Source organism: Musa acuminata, chromosome BXJ2-4 (genome assembly GCF_036884655.1).
Source record: "Musa acuminata AAA Group cultivar baxijiao chromosome BXJ2-4, Cavendish_Baxijiao_AAA, whole genome shotgun sequence".
Taxonomy (NCBI): domain Eukaryota; kingdom Viridiplantae; phylum Streptophyta; class Magnoliopsida; order Zingiberales; family Musaceae; genus Musa; species Musa acuminata.
The window spans coordinates 36189427-36209004 of record NC_088341.1 but is presented as its reverse complement, the minus strand read 5'-3'; the positions used below and the strand labels follow the sequence as shown (position 1 = coordinate 36209004).

The 19578-nt window shown below is 41.6% G+C and overlaps 3 protein-coding genes across 4 annotated transcripts; 2 read left to right on the top strand and 1 right to left on the bottom strand.

The window, feature by feature from the left end:
* The first annotated feature begins 212 nt into the window (after window positions 1–212).
* LOC135610595 (probable anion transporter 4, chloroplastic) lies at window positions 213–7240 on the top strand. Of its 2 annotated transcripts, XM_065105273.1 has the most exons (12): window positions 213–497; window positions 875–1093; window positions 1218–1798; window positions 1924–2031; window positions 2204–2359; window positions 3474–3689; window positions 4195–4404; window positions 5111–5248; window positions 5595–5696; window positions 6088–6153; window positions 6483–6567; window positions 6713–7240. In XM_065105273.1, exons 3-12 carry the CDS (start codon window positions 1367–1369, stop codon window positions 6808–6810), a joined length of 1611 nt encoding a protein of 536 aa, XP_064961345.1. In that variant the 5' UTR covers window positions 213–497; window positions 875–1093; window positions 1218–1366; the 3' UTR covers window positions 6811–7240. The 2 variants fall into 2 exon arrangements, with proteins under 2 accessions (XP_064961345.1, XP_064961344.1); XM_065105272.1 differs by lacking the exon at window positions 875–1093.
* Window positions 7241–8046: 806 nt separating this feature from the next.
* LOC135610594 (probable xyloglucan endotransglucosylase/hydrolase protein 32) lies at window positions 8047–11573 on the bottom strand. The gene is made up of 4 exons (XM_065105271.1): window positions 11130–11573; window positions 10945–11045; window positions 10539–10756; window positions 8047–8606 (listed from the first exon to the last, which is right to left on the bottom strand). The coding sequence occupies exons 1-4, from the start codon at window positions 11326–11328 to the stop codon at window positions 8243–8245; spliced, it is 882 nt and encodes a 293-aa protein (XP_064961343.1). The 5' UTR covers window positions 11329–11573; the 3' UTR covers window positions 8047–8242.
* Window positions 11574–16482: 4909 nt separating this feature from the next.
* LOC135610592 (protein WALLS ARE THIN 1-like) lies at window positions 16483–19223 on the top strand. Its single transcript, XM_065105270.1, has 6 exons — window positions 16483–17499; window positions 17573–17635; window positions 17716–17832; window positions 17901–18297; window positions 18639–18790; window positions 18878–19223. The coding sequence occupies exons 1-6, from the start codon at window positions 17291–17293 to the stop codon at window positions 19077–19079; spliced, it is 1140 nt and encodes a 379-aa protein (XP_064961342.1). The 5' UTR covers window positions 16483–17290; the 3' UTR covers window positions 19080–19223.
* Window positions 19224–19578: the final 355 nt, after the last annotated feature.

Below are 19578 nucleotides of genomic sequence, written 5' to 3'. Positions count from 1 at the left end.
TGATCCACACGACGAGTGGTTGGCATCGGCGGATCCCGTCACGAAACTGGATTCCATCCATCCTCGTGCTGCCTCCGATCCAACGGTCCATGATCGATCAATCGGACGATCAAACCTTATCCGAGAACCAAAGGGCGCCGCGTGGCAGAAAGCAAGCCGGAAGTGGGATAGTCCATAAAAGGTAGAAACACGTCGGCGGTCGCTCCTCCTCCTCTTTATTTCCCGCTTCTGAAGCCAATCACTCCCACTTATCCTCTCGCCCTTTTCCACATCGACGGAATCGAAACTTCTGCTCGTCGTCTTTCTTTCCTTCCTTCCTTCTTCTTCTTTTCGTTGATGCGGTCGATTTCTTCTTTGGTCTCGGTACCTTTTACCTAGATCTCTTGCGTGGCACCTGGTTTGGGATTTCCGCCCACTGTTTGAGAGCTCGAATCGGGTCGGAATGGCGATGGGAACTCTGGTCTCCGGCAGAGGATTCGCCTCCCCTTTAGTACCAGGTCCTTTTTCGTTTTCTTGTACGAAGTATGATTCGTGACCCCGTTTCTATTTCTACTTCGAAGAAGTGTGCTGTACGGTGTTTCCCGACTTGTGATGCTTGCAATTTTACTCTGAAGATGATGCTAAGTACTGGTGGAACCAAAGTTTTGCGGGATACGTGTTTTTGCTTGCGTAGACTTGATTTGTTGAGCAATGCAAGTTCAAAATCTTGTTTTTTGGTAGAATCGTTGTTGCTACTCATGGAAGGGTTGTAGTTTTTAGTGTTATTTGTTTGACAGTTCGAGCAAAGAGGCCGCTTTTATTGTGTGTCGTGCTTTCAAGTATCATTACCAACACCAACGTGATTCACTGACATGCGCCATCATTTTAATGCTAGGCACTTCGTTTGAACAAAGTATTGGAATCGGAAAGTGATGTTCCTAATTCAACCTTAAATTTAATGTTTCCATAACCTGAAGAGTTCAGCAAAGCAGATGTTTTATCTGGTGCTGATTAAATGTTTTGGGTCGATTGAGAAAAAAAACATATTGTAATGGGAGGAGCAAAAGTGATATAAATGTTGGCCTCATAATATCGAACTTATATGACTTTTGCGGTAAGAATTGCATGCTAATTTTCACTCGATTTAGATAAAGAAAAATACACTAGGATTGTTTTTTGCTCACGTAAAGTAAACTTTTTAGGAAGGAATAACAAAAAAATTGCCTCCTATTCTGCAGGAAAAGTGTATCAAGCAGAGTGTACTAGTGCACATGATAAAAAGATTCATTTCAAGTTTCGCGGCGAACGAGCTGCTTGGGTTGGAAATTTTGTCTTGTTCAGCCGAAGAGAAAGTTATTATTTGTCTAGTACTTCAGACAAAAACGCCATGATGAAGAGAGACAGTTTCCTTGGAGAATTGGAACACCCCCAAGCAAGATTCTTAGGGAATTGTTCAAGTCTAAGGCCAAGCAATATCAATCTCAAGCAGAGATCTCCTGCGAGAACAAATTGCTTTCTTTCTTCAGATGGTTTCCCCAGGCTGCAGAGGAGAAAATTGGATAGTTCTGGAATTTCAGATGTTCCTCATGATCAAACTGTGTATCATTTGCCAATTAGAACATGTGCAAACTTTAAATCTGAGCAGTATGAAGTACCAGAAACACAGCTTGATTCGTTAAATTCTTCAGAAATGCCTAGTGAAGCCATTTTGATTGGTGCAAATACGACAGAAGTGTCTCCTTGGTGGGAGCAGTTTCCTAAGCGATGGTTGATTGTGCTACTATGCTTCTTTTCATTTCTACTTTGTAATATGGACCGAGTATGTTATTTTTCTATTTCTACCAACAAAATTCTGACCTTCCATTGTAATCACATACTGTTCTCTTGATGCATATAGGTACTGATTATGATCATTTTGTGTTTATTAATCTGAGTTTAAATCAGGTAAATATGAGCATTGCTATCCTTCCAATGGCAGCAGAATTTAATTGGAATCCAGCAACTATGGGCCTAATTCAGTCATCTTTTTTCTGGGGCTATCTACTCACCCAGGTGTGTTGTGATAATGCAAACTGTTTCATATTTATTCTTTGTTGGCATAGTTATCTGGAATACGGTTGAGTATGTTGTAACATCCAGAGTAACATTAGTGCCTAATCCAACCATGTTACATTGATGTTTTCCATGTGTTGTTGATGAGACATGTGCTTTTTGAAATCTGCAGATTGTTGGAGGTATCTGGGCAGATAAGATTGGCGGTAAACTGGTATTGGGCTTTGGTGTTGTCTGGTGGTCAATGGCAACAATTCTTACTCCAATTGCTGCTAAGATTGGACTCCCATTTTTACTAGTTATGCGTGCTTTTATGGGGATTGGTGAGGTCAGTTTCTTATATAATGCCATTTACTTTTCCGTTGCTCTTGGAAGGACTATTTTTTATGCTTATGACAGGAAAATTGCACTGTGATGATCTTCTTTACCTGTCAGTTCATGTCACAAGCCATGTGCATGAACTTCATACTCTAGGTCTGCATTTTCAGAGGATGGTCTTGTTGTTGATTAAACTGCTAACAGCCCATACCTCACTCTGGATTTATCCAGCCTTTGAGCTAAACTAGCTTAGGCCATCTTAACACTTTATTTTACACGCAATACTGTACCAGCGGGACTGTTAATATTGGATCTTTGACTATCATGGCAATCCATGTGCATGGCTGGATGATTATTACTACATTCATTCAAATAAAGAAAGGAGCAAAATTAATAATTTAAAAATGACTAAAAAGAGTAAGTTTCCAGATCATTATAAGCTGCAGTCACAGCTTCAGTCCTTGATTCTCTTGGTTCCTGGTTGCAAGAAACAAGGTATGGCTGCAATAACAATGAGCCGCTGTATGTCTTGCTAAGTAGTATTGACTTTCTAGTTTTTGCTGGCCTGCTGAATAGAGCTGCTTCACTACCATAAAAGTTTGTGGTTATTAACTTGGAAAAAGATTATGTCATTGTTATAATAAATTGCAATTAGCTGGACACTAAGAATTGTCTACATCAATAGTGCTATTTATTTCAATGTGGCTACGTATCTTTCCATGACTAGGATACTGAGATTGTTATTCAATCTCAGTCACATTGCATGAACAATGTTTTTTACAATACCATCATTAATTTATTATTGTACTGTAAGCTCAGTGCACGTTTTGATATTCTGGAACCCATCTATTGGAATGTATCATTTGTATAAGCGATGGATGGCATGAAAGTAAGAATAACTGCAAGTTTGGAGGATCTAGAGTTTTGTCAGAAAGGAGCAGATAATGACATAGCACAGAATGCAAGTCCAGTGTGAGAATGAACTTGGAGTAATTTGAGACTTCATTACTAGTTAGTCTTTGTTTGCATTCGAATCTCAATAATTCTGATTTGCTGTCTATATTTTTCTTCTTTCTTTAGAGCCATTGTCATCTATATGAAAGTCTCTCTTATTATCTTCACAGGGTGTTGCTATGCCTGCTATGAATAATATACTCTCCAAATGGATCCCTGTATCTGAGAGAAGCAGATCTCTTGCACTGGTATACAGTGGAATGTATCTTGGCTCTGTCACTGGCTTGGCTTTTTCACCGATTTTAATTCACAAATTTGGCTGGCCTTCGGTTTTCTACGCATTTGGATCCCTTGGAAGTGTTTGGTTTACACTGTGGCAAAGCAAAGTAAGCTATGTTCTTCCACTTTTATTCCATTCCCTTTCTGTTCATTCCACGTGGTCTGGATTTAGGAGGGTTTCTGGTAGTTGTGGTGATTTGTTATGATGGAAATCATTCTGGACTTATTTCAAGTTGATGAAATGATGTATAACATCTGCTGTATGTACTTTTACTAATTTAATATATAGAGCAAAATTGATGATGTTAATTTTGGGACCACACAATATACAATGTGTTACTCCGCATGTGCATATTGTATGACTATGTACATGTGCTACATGCCAAATGAATCTAACAAAAAGAAAAAGGAAAAAAGACGACATGTACATACGTATTTGAAGCTAGTATTTGCAATTATATGTAGGCACACAAAATATGACTCTATGAAAATGTATTTCTAGTTGATATGGTGACCTATTAGTAGCTTACTGAGTGTATCCATGTTTCCTTGGTGACGTCAGTTTATCATGTTTGTTTCCTTCTCTCATTTGTTTCTTTCGTCTCCCCTCAGGCGTATAGCTCTCCAAAAGAAGATCCAGCACTTAGTGCAGAAGAAAAGAAGCTTATTCTAGGGGGAAGTGTATCAAAGGAGCCTGTTACTTCCATTCCATGGAGATTAATCCTGTCAAAGGCTCCAGTCTGGGCTCTGATAATATCCCATTTCTGTCATAACTGGGGCACCTTTATTCTCTTAACCTGGATGCCTACATACTATAATCAGGTACTCTTAGTTTCTTTTCTTCTCAACACATGCCAATTGTCTTGATTACACAGTTTGCATACTGGAATTGTTGATAGGATATTCTCACAATCAATGTATTCTGGAGTGTGTGACAATTTCTTTAAAAATGGGCATGAGCTATTGATGAATATTACAATTTTTACCTGAACACAAAAGCTAGAACCAAAGGCTTGTTATTTTATCTCATTTTTACATGCTGAATACCTTCCAAAAGCCAAAAGAAATTCTTTTTTTTCAATGGTAGTTGTAGGCTTCTAGCTGTCAATTTGCTTCGTGCTAATCACTATCACACATCTTCTCTCTGTTATCTTATAGAGGACTCCATAATGCTTCAAAACAAAATGCACGAGGAACTGTATTGAAATGAAACCTATCAAAAATGCCAAGTCTCTTAACTCTTACTTTAATGTTGGTAAAAATCCAAAAATGCACCTGTACATGCCTATTAAGTTTGATAGTGAATATGATATTTAAGGTGCAGTATCAGCATTTGTTATCTTTGAAGATGATAACTGTGATTTTTACCATATTAAGATATTTCTTGCTCATGCATGATCATAGTACAGAGCTTAGATGACGATGACTATTTAAATACTTTCTCATATCAACTGCTTAACCACTTATGGTTTATCAATATATTATAACTTGCATCTGATGTATCGGGTATTTGATTGGTTTTCTGCAGGTGTTGAAATTTAATCTCACAGAATCTGGTCTCTTCTGTGTCTTGCCATGGTTAACCATGGCTGTGTTTGCAAATATAGGAGGATGGATTGCAGATACTCTTGTGGCCAAAGGACTTTCTATAACCACTGTCCGTAAAGTAAGTACTCACCTTGACTATCTGACCCGAATGCAGAATATCATTGTTCTGCTCCATTCATAATTTACTCTGCAACAAATCCTCTTAATCATCTCATGGTTTTTGTTGAAGCACTACGATGATTCTTCTTCTTGCCAATCCCTCGGTCTCTCTCCTTCTTCCCTTTGTCACTCTTTACCATGTTTTACTTTCTGTCCACAGTGGCTCTATAATGTTTCATCTATGTATCTTAAGAAACTTCTTTCTTGATGAGATCTTACTTGTCAAAAGAAGGGCTGTTGAGATAAGTTTGCAGATCCAGTACTATACACAGGTTCATTTAATGATTCTTTTGTACATCTTGCAGATAATGCAGTCAATTGGCTTTCTTGGGCCTGCTTTCTTTCTCACACAGTTGAGCCATGTGCGCACTCCAGCCTTAGCTGTGTTATGCATGGCATGCAGTCAGGTCTGTTTCATTACAAAAAAGAAAAGAAATCTTAACTTAATTCAAGTTACTCTTTCTATTGGTAAATGGAGCCAGGTGAAGAATACGCCACGCTTGTTTCAAAATGAAAAAGATCTGAATTACTATACTTTTACTCCATCTTTGCATCTTATTTACTCTAAAACACTATTGGCTTTTCCTTCCCCATCCATTTTCTTTCTGCAATATTGAATGTCCACTAGAAAAATTTGATTGGGTGTAAGAACCAGACATCACGACTGGCTGACACATTGCAAGTCCCAGCCGGTCTTAACTATGTTAAAATGCACAATATCACCTTTTATGTACTCTTTACTAAGTTTCTTACTGTGTCAACCTGTATTAATCATGTCACTCTCTCTTTCCTTTTCAGGGTAGTGATGCCTTTTCCCAGTCCGGTCTATATTCCAATCACCAAGACATTGGGCCACGTTATGCGGTATGTTCTGCTTTATCATCACTGAGGCATTTACTAAAGAGTTATGGAAGATTAAATGATCATCTTGGAAAGTCAACGTTGTTGTGAAATAATGGACCAGAAATATACCGTGTCCCACTTCTATGGCATAAATGATAAGAAAAAGCTATGTGATTAATTCTTTGCTTATCAAAAAATGAATTTGATTCTGTGCCTAATAGGAAAAACCCTGAGGAGACCACATAGCACTAGCCAACTAAGGTTTATAGACATGTTAAAATGCTTATCTATCTGGTAAGCTACTTTTATTTCTTGCAACACATATACTTATATATCTTTGGAAAACATAGGGAGTTTTGTTGGGACTATCAAACACAGCAGGAGTTCTTGCAGGAGTTTTTGGTACTGCTGTAACTGGATTCATCCTACAACGAGGTAATCATTTATTCTTCTTCTTTTTTTTTCCCTTTTTTTTGATGAAAGTTTATTCTCTTCATTTCCATTATAACTTATCGAACTTTCAACTTTTAAGTTTCTTTTTCAAATTATTTTTCTTTCTTTGAATCTTATAAATTGGCAGGTTCTTGGGATGATGTTTTCAAGGTATCTGTCGTCTTGTACATTATTGGCACCCTGGTTTGGAACATCTTTTCCACCGGCGAGAAAATTCTCGACTAAAAAACAAAGACAACCAGAAGATGATTCAGCTACTATCGATACAAAGAAAGTGATTCGGTGAAGGTATAGAGATTAGAAGCAAATGCATCATTATTTGAGAAGCCCAAAGCAAATGTACCATTCTCTTAAGGCTACTACTGACAGTACTCCAAAGATGTAGCCACAAGAGCCATTTTTAGCCTGTCAAACAGCATCATGCACGGGTTACTACTACATGGCCCCAATTGGCACATTAACGCCCAGTAACATCATCATTGTAACCAAGAAGCTTTATGATCTTGGAGCTGTCTTTGGGTTCTTTATTCAATCTCTCTCTGTGTCTGACAGAAAGAGGAGAAAAGAACAGCAGGAATGGCTTTATGTCTTTGCCTTTCTCCTTTGGCTCCTTGCACAGGTGTTCAATACAAGTCATAGATATCTATTTATGGCATTTAAAGGGGTAAGCCAATCATCTATTTCCATAAGCATTTTACCTTATCAACTGTGTTATCAATCTCTCAGCAACATCATCCAACAGTAAACCAGAGCTCTAAGTTACATAATTATTTCATTGTTGAAAATTCAGTTCCAAGATACATTTGATTTTGAAGTTAGGGCATTGTTTCAAGTGAAAAATATTAAGAAAATGGGTGTGTCCTCTAAGAATATGTGATCTTTTGTTAAAGAAATCATGGTGGATGCCTTCTGATAAGATTGACAATAAATATTTATGTATATTAATATTATGAAACATACAAAAGGAATTGATGGATTCTATATGGTTTTATCCTTTTCGGATGGATGGATTGTAATCTAATTTTTTTAGAAGATTACTATTTACAATCTCCTCTTTATTATTTATAAATTTTATTTAATTTTTTTTAATATATTAAAATTATTCTTTTATAAATAAATATAAATATCCATTTTTTCCTTCCTCTTCTTTATCTTCCTCCTTGAAAGATAATGATGTTAAGTGGGGCGACGCGACAAAAAATGATATGGATAAGAAAAAAAAAGGGGGGATAAAATTAAAATTTAAAGGTTATAAATAATAATAATAATAATAATTTATTAATTTTTTAAGAGATTATGAATGATAAATAGGTTGTCAATAGTAAAAATAAAAAATAAAAAGAGACTCTAAATTGTAAACCCTATTTTTATTATATTAAACTTTAATCTTTGAATATTTTAACCAATATGAAATTAAATATGATTTCATCGAATAATCCTAAAAGAATCGATCGACGTGTAGACAGCTTACTCCATCTGATTCCCTTTATTTGTCCTCGTACAAACTGGAATGATGCAAACACCATCGTTTTCGGAACCACCTCCAACCTCGTAAAGGCCACACACATTTCCCCCTCTTCCACAAGTGTCATCGAGAACGACTACGTAACACAAACAGACCCTTTCCCCTGGGGAACAGAGTCCCCCCCCACCCCATTCAGCTGCGGCACTCGGGCGTCAGCGAATGGTCCCGCTTGGGATCCCTGCAGTAGTTGTAGACCATGAAGTGCCTCTGCGCCCATCCCATGGCGGCGAACTGCCGGCGGCTGAGCCCGGCGCCGTAGCTGGAGGAGGGCGCGGGGCGGCAGCGCGGCGGCGCCGACGGCGCGCATCCGCGGACGATGAACCGGGTGAACCGCGCCACGAACGGCTGGTACCGGTAGTCCGCCCGGTACTTGCCGTCCTCGGTCGCCCACGACGACGCGTCCCATATGGAGCCGTAGAGCCACATCGGCCGCTGCGGGAACGTGCCGGCGCTCTTCCTCGGGTATTGCCGTATCGGTACGTCGTCCACGAAGAATCTGCACACACAGTCAGTCATGCATGACTTACCTTTTGCTCTCCGAGTCACCCCTTCACAATTACTTACTTATCCTGTTGACTGCCTAATACCCTTAATTAATTAATCATCCCTAAAAATATTTGTTTATCTAATTTATGTCTTAAATCTCTCTCTCTCTCTCTCTCTCTGTGATTAATATCCAGCAGTGTAATTAATGTTTTATTTATATGAGAATCCAAAACACCATTAATGACAGTGTCCTTAATTACTGTTTTCAAGCTAAAGTTTGTGCATACATATAATTTTATTTTTATTTGATTCATAATAACAAGAGGATAAATTTTCATGAATAACTTACACTTCCTAAAATTACCTAAACAAAGTGTGAAAGCTTGAAGACAAAAATATTGGTAATTTCTAAAATTAATAACTCTTTTGATATTTCTAAAGACTAACGACGATAAACCGTAAGATCCTAACTATTTGGGATCAATTACATCAAAATTCTACATAAACTAATAAACTTGATTAAATGAGAAAAAAATATAAATAAATTATATTCGAGTACAAAATCATGTACCTCCTGAATGTTCCCAAATGCCCAGGGATGAAAACCATCCATTTATAAAAAATAATTTCTTAGTTAAATCTCCATCAAATTTTCTCCACCAGAAGTACTATATCACTACTGTTGAACAAGTTGACTACATAACATTACTGTGGACTCCTACATCAACTGTGAGTGTAGAGAAATATTCTTCTCCATCCATTACTAGTAGTGTAGTAGGTAACACTAGTTGAATGAAAATGATTCTGCATATCCAACAAGCTAAATTGAGTACTGGGCTGTGTGGCCATTTCTTGAACTTGACACCCTACCACAAAGGGGATTGGCATGCATCACAAATTGAAGTCAAGCGTGGAGCACCAACCGCAATGGTCCATAGAGGTTCTTGTGCAGCATTGGAGTCCACTACAGGAGTGCTGGGACCCATAAGCACTCTGTTTTTGTTTGATAGGTGGTAGAGGCACTCCTCCTCTTTCCTAAATCTGCAAGTTGACTAGAAAAACCCATGAAATTGCATGCCTACTGTTCTCATCTGCAAGTATCATGGATGGCTACACCATGTACTTCCTTCCTGCCACAGTGATTGACACAATCCAATGACTGAGGTGTAATGTAGCAAACATTGCTGAAAACAAGTAGGAAAAGGTATTGCTACATTGGACATTTGGGTTATTCCTTCCACTTTATGACCTCACCTTGACTGAAGTAGTATGGTGGATGCCTTCTTTTTAACTTTCTCCTACTTCCTGTAGTTTTTTACTTTGAAAGATGGCTTTTTAACCTCCTCAACAACACATTAACCTCGCAAAATTTGCCTGTATGTTTTTTTTTTTTTATCTTGACTGAACTATTTTGATGTCTGTCTATCTTGTATCCTTCTCTTTACTATAGTTTCTCTAGAAAAAGGACCTTTTGTCTTTGTCTTCAACCTTGTTTAGTTCATAGATGGTTGTGCCAACACATGAAGCAAAACCAACACGAAACATAAATAGCTAGAATCACTACTTTGAAGCTTACCTGTTCTACCTATACCATATTGTAATCTGCTTTTGTCTTCACTGTTCTAACAATTATGATGGCTGCAATTTCTTTGCCTACAGGACCTTTAATCTTAGGTAGTTCAAAAATGGATGCTAACACAAGTTAAATAGTTAGGAGGACTCCATGTAAGTCTGTATCACACTCTTGTCTGCTGTTTAGGTATTATGATGGCTGCCTACTTTATTCCCCCCTCCTCTCTCTACTAGTTCTTTAGAAAGAGAGCCTCTTTCTCTTTGGCTTCAGCCTTGTCCAATTCAGTGATGACCGTGCAAAAGTCGAATCAAAGGCAACACAATATAAAGGAAAATAGAATGGGCTCCAGTTAAAGCTTCGGTTACTTACATGATCTCATTTGGATTCCAAAGTATGCCGTAGTTATGGAATCCAGCAGTTGGATCAAACCATAGGTGGAACTTCATCTCCCTGCCGATGATGTTTCCATCGCCGCTTCCTCTCACGTACACGTTTGTTTGCAGTGTGTATGGCTTCCCAGGCGTGGTTCCGAGGAACTCGATATCCACCTCATCATGGAACCCAGGATGCGCTTGGTTGTTCGATAGCTGCAAGGCATTTGCCGATCCATTAAACGCTTCCTGGTTCCTAAATCTACGCTACGAATCGCCACAAGTATCAAAAAAAAGTTTGGCAAATGCCTGATCGAGATTCGCAAGATATATCCAACATCATCGAGCCAGAAGCAGAGTTAAGAAAGGCGAACTCTTGGGCGAAAGAGATCGAGGTTCCTCACATAAAAAGCAGTGATCACTCCTGCCGTGTAGCCAGGTTGGAGCTTGATTGATGCGCCAAAATACCCATTTCGGAATGGGCGAATCGATTTGAATCCACTTCCTGTCAGGCATTTGAGCAGCAGGCCATTAGCGATGGAGATATCAGAGAAAGACGCAAAGCATGAAAGCAAGCAAGTAAAGAGACCCGAGTTCCTGTCGAGCCAAATTGTCACCGACGACTGGTCTCCTGAGACCGATTGGTGCTCAGGACCCCAGAGGTTGTTAAAGCCACGGTCGAAGCCTCTCAGAGGCCTGAACCTGTAGCTCGGGTAGTAACCAGGGGAAGGTTGAGCATTGCTCCAATGCAGCATAACAAAAAGAAGGCAGGGTAGAAAGAGATCCATGGTTGGAGGCACTGTGATTAATGCTGATGTGCAGGAAAGGTGTGGCACCACAGATGAAATAAATAGAAGGCTTGCAGCTCCCACCGGAAGAAGAGCAATAATGGGAGGGGGAGTGGCAATGTGCAGGAGGAGGTTGGGACAAAGAACTTAATGGGTTGGGCAGAAACGAAGAGAGTAAATGAGATCTAAGGGCTCCGAGGGGAGTTTGGTGAACGATGCAGTTAAAGAGGGAGTACCACTATTGTGCTCCTACTACTCCCCCCATCACTCTCGTTTGTAACTTCGCTGGCGAGAGGAGGCCAAGGATGGATGGTGAAAGGAAAAGGTAGTGTTTCGTACCTGCAGCTGCTCAGCACTGGGTTGTAAGCTTGTGGAGAAGTCCTCCCATTTTCATGCATCTTGGCTCCAGTCCAATCATTGATGTCTGCCCTCCTTGACCCATCACACACACCCTCACCCCATTTTTCTCTCTTGCCTTGTACTGATTTGAGGAAGGAGATCGGATTCATTTGGTTGCACTGCCACAACAAAAGATTAGCATAGCAGCAGCTCATCTGCTGGTGTTTCTCCAGCAGTCTAATATATTTGTACACTGTTCGACATTCAGGAAGGCATATCTTTCTTCTTCATTGGTTGTCATGTCCGAATCTATGTGAACCATTTCGCTGAGCTAAAGAAGAAGAACATCAGCAAACTGCATGGCCACTCTACAGCATGCAAATTAACTAAGGCTAGAAGCATTTGGAGCCCATACTTTCTACTGTAAAGTCCGAACGAGTGCGATGTGAGTGATGTGAGGCAGATCAATTAATTAGGTTTTGTGCCAACTAATTCCTTGTACTGGTTTCACTTTTGTCTGTCAGACCTCAAGAAGCTAGAGGTTCATATGGAGCATGATTACAAGCAAAAGGACGCTCTTATTAGCGAGGACCTTTAAGCTGCCAATCAAAGGACAACATCATAGTAGTTTAGACTTGGCATTCTGACGAACAGTTCATGGGCATGATTTATTTATGAGACAGACGACGGGGAACGATGGATCGATGATCCAAAGGAAAGAAATGCGATTACGGTGAGATGTTGGGTGAGCAGTGGAGGAGTAGGTGAGGTAATCATGGGAAGACTGTTTACCTTCACGTGTAGCGAATCCCATGCAAAGCCCGACGTGAGGACAGAGGAGGGGGAGAGTGCCGTTGGGCGACTTGACGTTGGGAAAAGGCCCGTTGCTTGGCTTCCTTCTGCCGACAGTGCGTGCTTGTTTGGAGGACGCAGGTAGCCGTGGGGACGTCAGCCTTCCTCCTCCTCTTCTTCTTCTTCTTCTCCACCTCCATCCAGTTTAACGTTGGAGGTCTCCATTTCTATGCATATGGGGAACGACTTCACTTCCCTTTTTTGTCCTCAACATCGTCTTCAAGATCGACTTAAAATCAATTTTATATATATATATATATATATATATATATATATATATATATATATATAGTATTTATAGCATTTTCATATAATATTACAGTGTTTTCAGCAATAAAAAAAACATGGTATAATATATTATAGTGTTTTCAGTAATAGAAAATACTATAACAAAAATACTATAAACATAATGTTTATAAATCTATATAAAAAATATTATATTATAATATTTTGAGTTAATTATATATTATCTCATGTAATTAGTTATTTTTACCGTCTCCATCTCTATACTTTTACATATTGTATTACGATTCCTATACTTACGAAATTAAATTCTTTAACTTATTACTTCAACAAAATTTATTTATTAATTTTTAATAATATAAATTTATCTTTTTAATCTTGTATAGAGATCTCCGTTTTATTTTCGTAAATATAGAAATCTAAATGTAACTTTTAAAAGTATAGAGATCGGGATACTAAAAGAAAACTAACTATAAAAAAATAATTTTATAATTAATTATAATATTTTTATGCTATATTATAATATTTTAATAATAAAAATATTATAATATAAAATAAAAATATTATAAAATGGATCAATTAGGATATTGATCCTTTATTTTTTATCAAAAAAAATAAATTCAGGTAATAAAAAAATGAAAAGACTCCATATAATATTAAAAAGAAAAGAAAAAAAAATTACCCAGACCACCGTCGTCGTCGCTTCTTCTTCTTACTGCATCCCAAAGGTGGTTTACAGAACTGAGGAGGCTGTCGGCTGGTTCTTCCTTCAGGTGCCATCAATCATCACCATCATCATCGGCGCCCACTTCACCCGGCCAATCAAATGCCCGGAAGAGCATCCGGTGTTCTCCGTACTGTAAACGCTGCGTGAAGAGACCCCTCAGGTCAACAACACCAGCAGACGCCATGACATCGACGTTGAAGGCACCGACACCCCTCTCTGCTCCCCCTCGCCGAGTTTTTAATCTCCTGCGCATCCTCTGTAGCTTTTTACTCTGTCTCTTCAAACTACTATGAACTCAAGTTTTCCCTAACATTATTAGCATCTGTATATGCTTCCAGTGTTAGCAATGTTAATTCCAAATTTAATTGGCAGTCAGTTGACCGATCATATTCATCTCGATCGATTGGCAAGCAGCTCAATTTCATGTTCGAAATCTGTGGCAATCCATCAGTTTATATGTCAACTCGGCCATCAACATCTGAATTTATTGGAGTAGGGGATATGTAAGTCAATGAAGTCGGGTCAAAATGTAGTGGACCGATAAGGTTATTGGGCCTGATTTGAGTCCACCCATCAAATCAATCGGCCCAGCCCAATTCTAATCCACACTGCATGTGACAGGATTTGCACCCGAATCCGATAAGGGATTTACGAGATCCAGCCTGTCCTGTTCCACAGGCATTAAGGCCTGTCATATTGGATCATCCAATATGAAGTTTGGTTCTCTAAATTGCATATAAATGTATGCAGTCAATATACATTTGCCAGGTTTCTAAAATGTATATAATTGTCTAAAATGTCGGTAGACATTTTCCATTAGTTAATTGTAGATTTTTAGGTGGGACCCACTTGGAAGAGGCCCAAACTGAGAGCACGTCACCCCCTGAGAAATCTGCGGGGGTGATTAAGCTCGGCCACCGAAATATCTCGTTTTTGCGTTCCCTGGGTGAATCGGCGGTCATCGAACGTGAGCTTATCTATGGTGGGCGTTGACTACGGCCACTTGCGGCTGCGCCCACAGAATAGATGGTGCATTTGGACACGCCTGCTTCTTCCCTGCCCCCATCAAATATCAACGGCAGAGGAAGGGAGTCTTCCACCACCCGACCCTCAAATATCAACGGCAGAGGAATTGGATTCTAGCTATAAGAATTTGGTCGGAGGAGGAGCTGGAGCGAGGTGACAACTAAGAGTCCAAGCTCTCCTCGGGCACCCCATCGATCGCTTGGTTCCTCTCCGAGCCCCACGCCGGCAGACACTACCCATCAGTGCTGGTCTGAGACTTGCCAGTACCAGCATTGTGCTCCCCGTGACATGAAACCATCAACTCAAAGGACGGACTGGTCCCAAGGGAGGATTCCGACATCATTCCAATCTGACTACTTCTGATACGAATAGGAATCATGAAGCTCCTCCAATACCACCCGCCCCGGAGCAACCATTCGTGGCTCATGACCGACGAGGAATCTGAGCCTCCCTCTCCGGCGGATGCCATCTTCTCAATCAGTCATCCTAAGTGGGATGTGCCGGCTTTTGCTTCCCATTTATTCGGTGGGTGGTGGAATCGATGGTATGGAGTTCAGGCAGGCGCACTAAAGCAAGCCTTTGCAGAGAGAGAAAGAGAGAGAGTGATGTGTGTGTGTTCTTCTAGGGAAGAGAAGGGGAGGGGAGAGACGATGAGATAGTGCATCTGTGCAGGCTGGAAATCCATGCATCTGCTTTGGACTTGCTGCCGAGTCACCGAAAAGAACGCAGCAATTTCCCATCAGTTCATGAAGCGACATGGGACGTGATTTGTCGGACGACATGCACGTACATTACCCGGAGATACTGCTTAGACCATCTTCATTTGACCATTTCACTTACCAAGAGAATAGATACCGGCAAATATCATTTGTGTCTTAAATCTGACTTCAGTTTGTTGCTGGAGGTTGACGATGAACCGATAACCTAATCTTGGGAACAAGAACTTCCATGCTCTCGATGAGGAGAGGAAACAAAGGCAGATGCTGTAACATCTCCAGGGTTCCAAGGACGGCCGAGTGAGCATTTGCAGTCACTTCATGTCTCAAAGTCGCTGAGAGCATGCGTTGAGGGTGGAAGACAAGGACGAGGCGTGCCTTCCCTCTCTCTCTCTCTCTCTCTCTCTTTCCACAGGATCAGTGAGAGATTTTGTTTGCCTCAGGAAGTGGGCAAGCAAGGGTCATATCACGTACCCTGTAGTGCATTCCACGTCCAGTCGATACAAGGATGTTCCAAATGTGGTATTTGGGAAGGAAAAGATGTCTGTCTTTTGAAATTTAATTTAAATTAAAAGTTATTCTCATCTTATTCTTTCAAAAACAAAATCATTTAAGTCTAAATACAAATATTTTTCTGATTATATATTAAGATAAAGCAACACTTGATTTATTCTTAAAAAAACTTGTTTGGATATTCTATTATAGGAGTGTTCAAACGGATGCGATTTAGGTCTTCCTTATCCTTTGAGATATTTTTTAGAGCTCACATATTTCGAAAGGATAAAATCGTACGAGTACGTCGCTCAAAGTAAATAATTTCTCGCAAGCCTACGAGCCGTACTAATAACGACCGATCAAATTGTCCCTTATTAGTTTTAAAAATCAAATTATCGATTCAAACTCATGTCATTAAATTTTAAATTTAAAATACTAACCATTATATCATGTAATTTATTTACATTTAGTAGTTTTGGAACTATTGGTTCGGATTTGATTCAAAACTATGGAATCGTTGACCGGATTCAATCTAATTCTGATTGATTAGATCCTGATTTCGAATCGAACCACGATCAACATGCTTAGTTTACATAAATAACTCTGGAAATTAAGATTCTACTTCTCGATCAGAATTCCTTACGCAGCCACTGCTAAAGATTCTTGCCGGCATGCAGCTTAAGAAATGTGAAGTTGCAGCACACTGATCTTGTGGGGAAAGCAAGCGATGTGACCACGAAGCTACACCGAAGAGAAGATGAGACACTGTAGTAGATGCCATCGATGACGGCAACGTATAGACAACAACATAGCAGACCACCAGTTGGAACTAGCAGAAGCACACAAGGCAAAAAGCTTCTCCTTAGCAGCCTGCACCAGGTAGCGAGCATGGACTGCTTTGCGAAGGGAGAGCAAGGGCAAGGTGGCAACAGAGGGAGGCGCATCGCCCGATTCAGGTGCCATGGCGAAGAGGAGAGCTGTGACGGTGATGGAATGATGGCTTGTCCGGGAGGGGGAGGGCAGGATGTTTCTTTAAAGGAGGAAGAGGGAGGAACCTGAAGGGTCTGCTGCGAGGAAAAGGGCTGCACGCCTGGATTGCATTGCAGGAGGACTTTGGGAGTGGCAGGCGAGTGGAACGCAGTGCTAAAAGTTGAGCTCGCCGGATTCAGGTCGACCAAAGAGAGATGGTGTTATCATCATCATCATCTTGCCCCACCCAGGGTTGACTGAATCAGCACAGTAAACACTATACAGAGAGAGAGAGAGAGAGAGAGAGAGATGTTGCCGTTGAGAGTTCCCAAACCCACAGGAATCCATGGCAAGCGTTACAAAGCGCCTCGCCGCAGATTCCAGTGTGGATGGAGGAGAGAGAAGGTGGGAGACAACCCGAAGACAACATCAGTATATGTAGCTTCTTTTTAGAGCCTCTCTAAGGCGACACCACCACACCGATCTGTACCCTCCTCCCTCCTCTCCACTTGTATATAAACCCCCCTCACCGCTGCTCTACTCTTCGCACCGCTCGCTCCACCTCTTCATTCCTTCGTCTCAGGTGGTGGCTGAGATGGCGGACGTGGACGCGAGGAAAGTATGTGGCGTGCCGGAGAGGGTGCAGCTGCACGTGGCCATGCTGGCCCTGCAGTTTGGCTACGCCGGCTTCCATGTCGTCTCCCGGGCGGCCCTTAATATGGGGATCAGTAAGGTGGTCTTCCCCGTCTACCGCAACATCATCGCCTTGATCCTCCTCGTCCCGTTTGCCTACTTCCTGGAGAAGTAAGAAGACTTGCGATGTCCATGAGTAGGTATCAGAAGGATACGTCATTTGACCATGGTGTTTGCTGTGCAGGAAGGACAGGCCGGCTATGACTCTCTCCTTCACCGTCCAGTTCTTCCTCCTAGCTTTGTGTGGGTAAGATCCATCTGTCATGTCTACATCTACAGCCCTTGCTTCGAAGCAATCTTGAATTCTCTGTGTTGTTTTCATGGTAGTATTACCGCGAACCAGGGTTTCTATCTACTCGGCCTCGAGTACACCTCACCGACCTTCGCCTCCGCCATCCAGAACTCTGTCCCGGCCATCACCTTCCTCATGGCCGCCGTTCTCAGGCAAGATTCAGTCACCTTTGCGGTCCTCACCCACGGTATATATGATGGCGTGAGGTGCTGATGAACAGGATAGAGAAGGTGCGGATCGACCGGCGCGACGGGATCGCGAAGCTGATGGGAACCTTGGCCTGCGTCGGCGGCGCCACCGTCATCACCTTGTACAAAGGCCCGACCATCTTCGGCCCCTCGCGCGCCCTCAACGGAGCAGACCAGCTCATGGCGCCAACCATGGGCAAGGACTGGACGCTGGGCTGCTTGTACCTCATCGGCCACTGCCTCTCCTGGTCGGGCTGGCTCGTGCTCCAGGCGCCGTTGCTGAAGAAGTACCCGGCCCGGCTGTCCGTCACCTCCTACACATGCTTCTTCGGGGTGATCCAGTTCTTGGTCATCGCCGCCTTCATCGAGCGGGATGCCGAGGCCTGGAAGTTCCACTCTGGCGGCGAGTTCTTCACCATTCTGTACGCGGTAGGCTGCTCCCTCCCCAGTCTTTTCGGCTCTTTTTAGGTTTTCAATAATGCATGCATGCATGCGCAGCGTAATGCACGAAGCAACAACAGCACCCTCTGTTCATCGTTGCAGAGAGTTCTGTAGGTTCCATGTAGAAATCATTATATGAATCGAGAGAGGGAGACAAAGGTCCTCTCATCATGCCTGTAATGGTTTAGCAGACACAGGAAATGGAGCAGAGAGCAGCTCGACATACTTGATGATTCGTCACATTCGCTGATGGCAACAAATAGACGGGCCAATGCAGCGAAGGTGTTCGACCAAGTTTCATGCTACTAACGAATCGGATATGAATGCAGGGATTTGTGGCGTCCGGCATCGCCTTCGCGGTGCAAATCTGGTGCATCGACAGGGGCGGCCCCGTGTTCGTGGCCGTCTACCAGCCGGTCCAGACTCTGGTCGTCGCCATCATGGCCGCCATCGCCTTGGGCGAGGAGTTCTACCTCGGCGGGTACTCCATTCCTCTCTTTCGTCTGTCTAATCTCTGTGCCCATTCTAAGCTTCCACTTTGTGTAATGAGATTCAACCATTCTTGCAGCATAATTGGAGCCATCTTCATCATAGCTGGGCTCTATCTGGTGCTATGGGGGAAGAGTGAAGAAAGAGGCTTTGCTGCCATGGAAGCGGCCATCGCTGCCTCCTCCAACCCCGAGCACGATGCTGTCAGAGCTGCTGCTTCCTTCAAGGCTTCCTCTCTGAAGCAGCCACTCCTGCCATCAACAACCTCAGAGAGTGTCTGATGAGCAGCTCCTTTGTGCTACCATGAAAGAGCAGCAGCCTTACATTATGCTCACTCGAATCCTTTGAGCTTTCGCTTAGGGGAAAACTGCTGCTGTAAGAAGAAAAGGGAAGAAGAGACATGCTTAGTGTTGCTTTTCTGCTGAGATTTAGTTTGAGGTTTGCCTTAGTATTTGTCTGCTACTGCTGTCCACTTCTACTGCTTGGAAGCTTGCAAACAAGGATCTGAGCCTCTGTCTTGTCTTTTAACTATGGTATTTTTCCTTGCATATGAGAGAAAAGGATGGTTGTCCCTCTAAGAAGAACAACTTCCAATTTGATGACACAGACATAATCAAGTGTTAGAGTCCATAAATCAACATATCATGTCTCCTCTCCTTACCTAAGCTTTTAGATGCAATGACATTGATCAAAAATCTAGAATCAAGTAAGTCAGATAATTTGGATTTCTTAACCCCTTAAGCTTCTCTTAAGAAAGATGTACTGATACATTGACTTCTC

What these genes read in the sequence shown, in the direction of transcription:
- LOC135610595 (XM_065105272.1), top strand. Translation starts at nt 443, where the DNA reads ATGGCGATGGGAACTCTGGTCTCCGGCAGAGGATTCGCCTCCCCTTTA. An exon ending in CGCCTCCCCTTTAGTACCAG is followed by an intron (nt 498 to 1,217) that starts GTCCTTTTTCGT and finishes CCTATTCTGCAG; the next exon opens with GAAAAGTGTATCAAGCAGAG. An exon ending in CTATAACCACTGTCCGTAAA is followed by an intron (nt 5,249 to 5,594) that starts GTAAGTACTCAC and finishes TACATCTTGCAG; the next exon opens with ATAATGCAGTCAATTGGCTT.
- LOC135610594 (XM_065105271.1), bottom strand. Translation starts at nt 11,328, where the DNA reads ATGGATCTCTTTCTACCCTGCCTTCTTTTTGTTATGCTGCATTGGAGC. An exon ending in TTGGCTCGACAGGAACTCGG is followed by an intron (nt 11,046 to 11,129) that starts GTCTCTTTACTT and finishes AATGCCTGACAG; the next exon opens with GAAGTGGATTCAAATCGATT. An exon ending in GAGTGATCACTGCTTTTTAT is followed by an intron (nt 10,757 to 10,944) that starts GTGAGGAACCTC and finishes AATGCCTTGCAG; the next exon opens with CTATCGAACAACCAAGCGCA.
- LOC135610592 (XM_065105270.1), top strand. Translation starts at nt 17,291, where the DNA reads ATGGCGGACGTGGACGCGAGGAAAGTATGTGGCGTGCCGGAGAGGGTG. An exon ending in TCTTCACCATTCTGTACGCG is followed by an intron (nt 18,298 to 18,638) that starts GTAGGCTGCTCC and finishes ATATGAATGCAG; the next exon opens with GGATTTGTGGCGTCCGGCAT. An exon ending in GAGGAGTTCTACCTCGGCGG is followed by an intron (nt 18,791 to 18,877) that starts GTACTCCATTCC and finishes CCATTCTTGCAG; the next exon opens with CATAATTGGAGCCATCTTCA.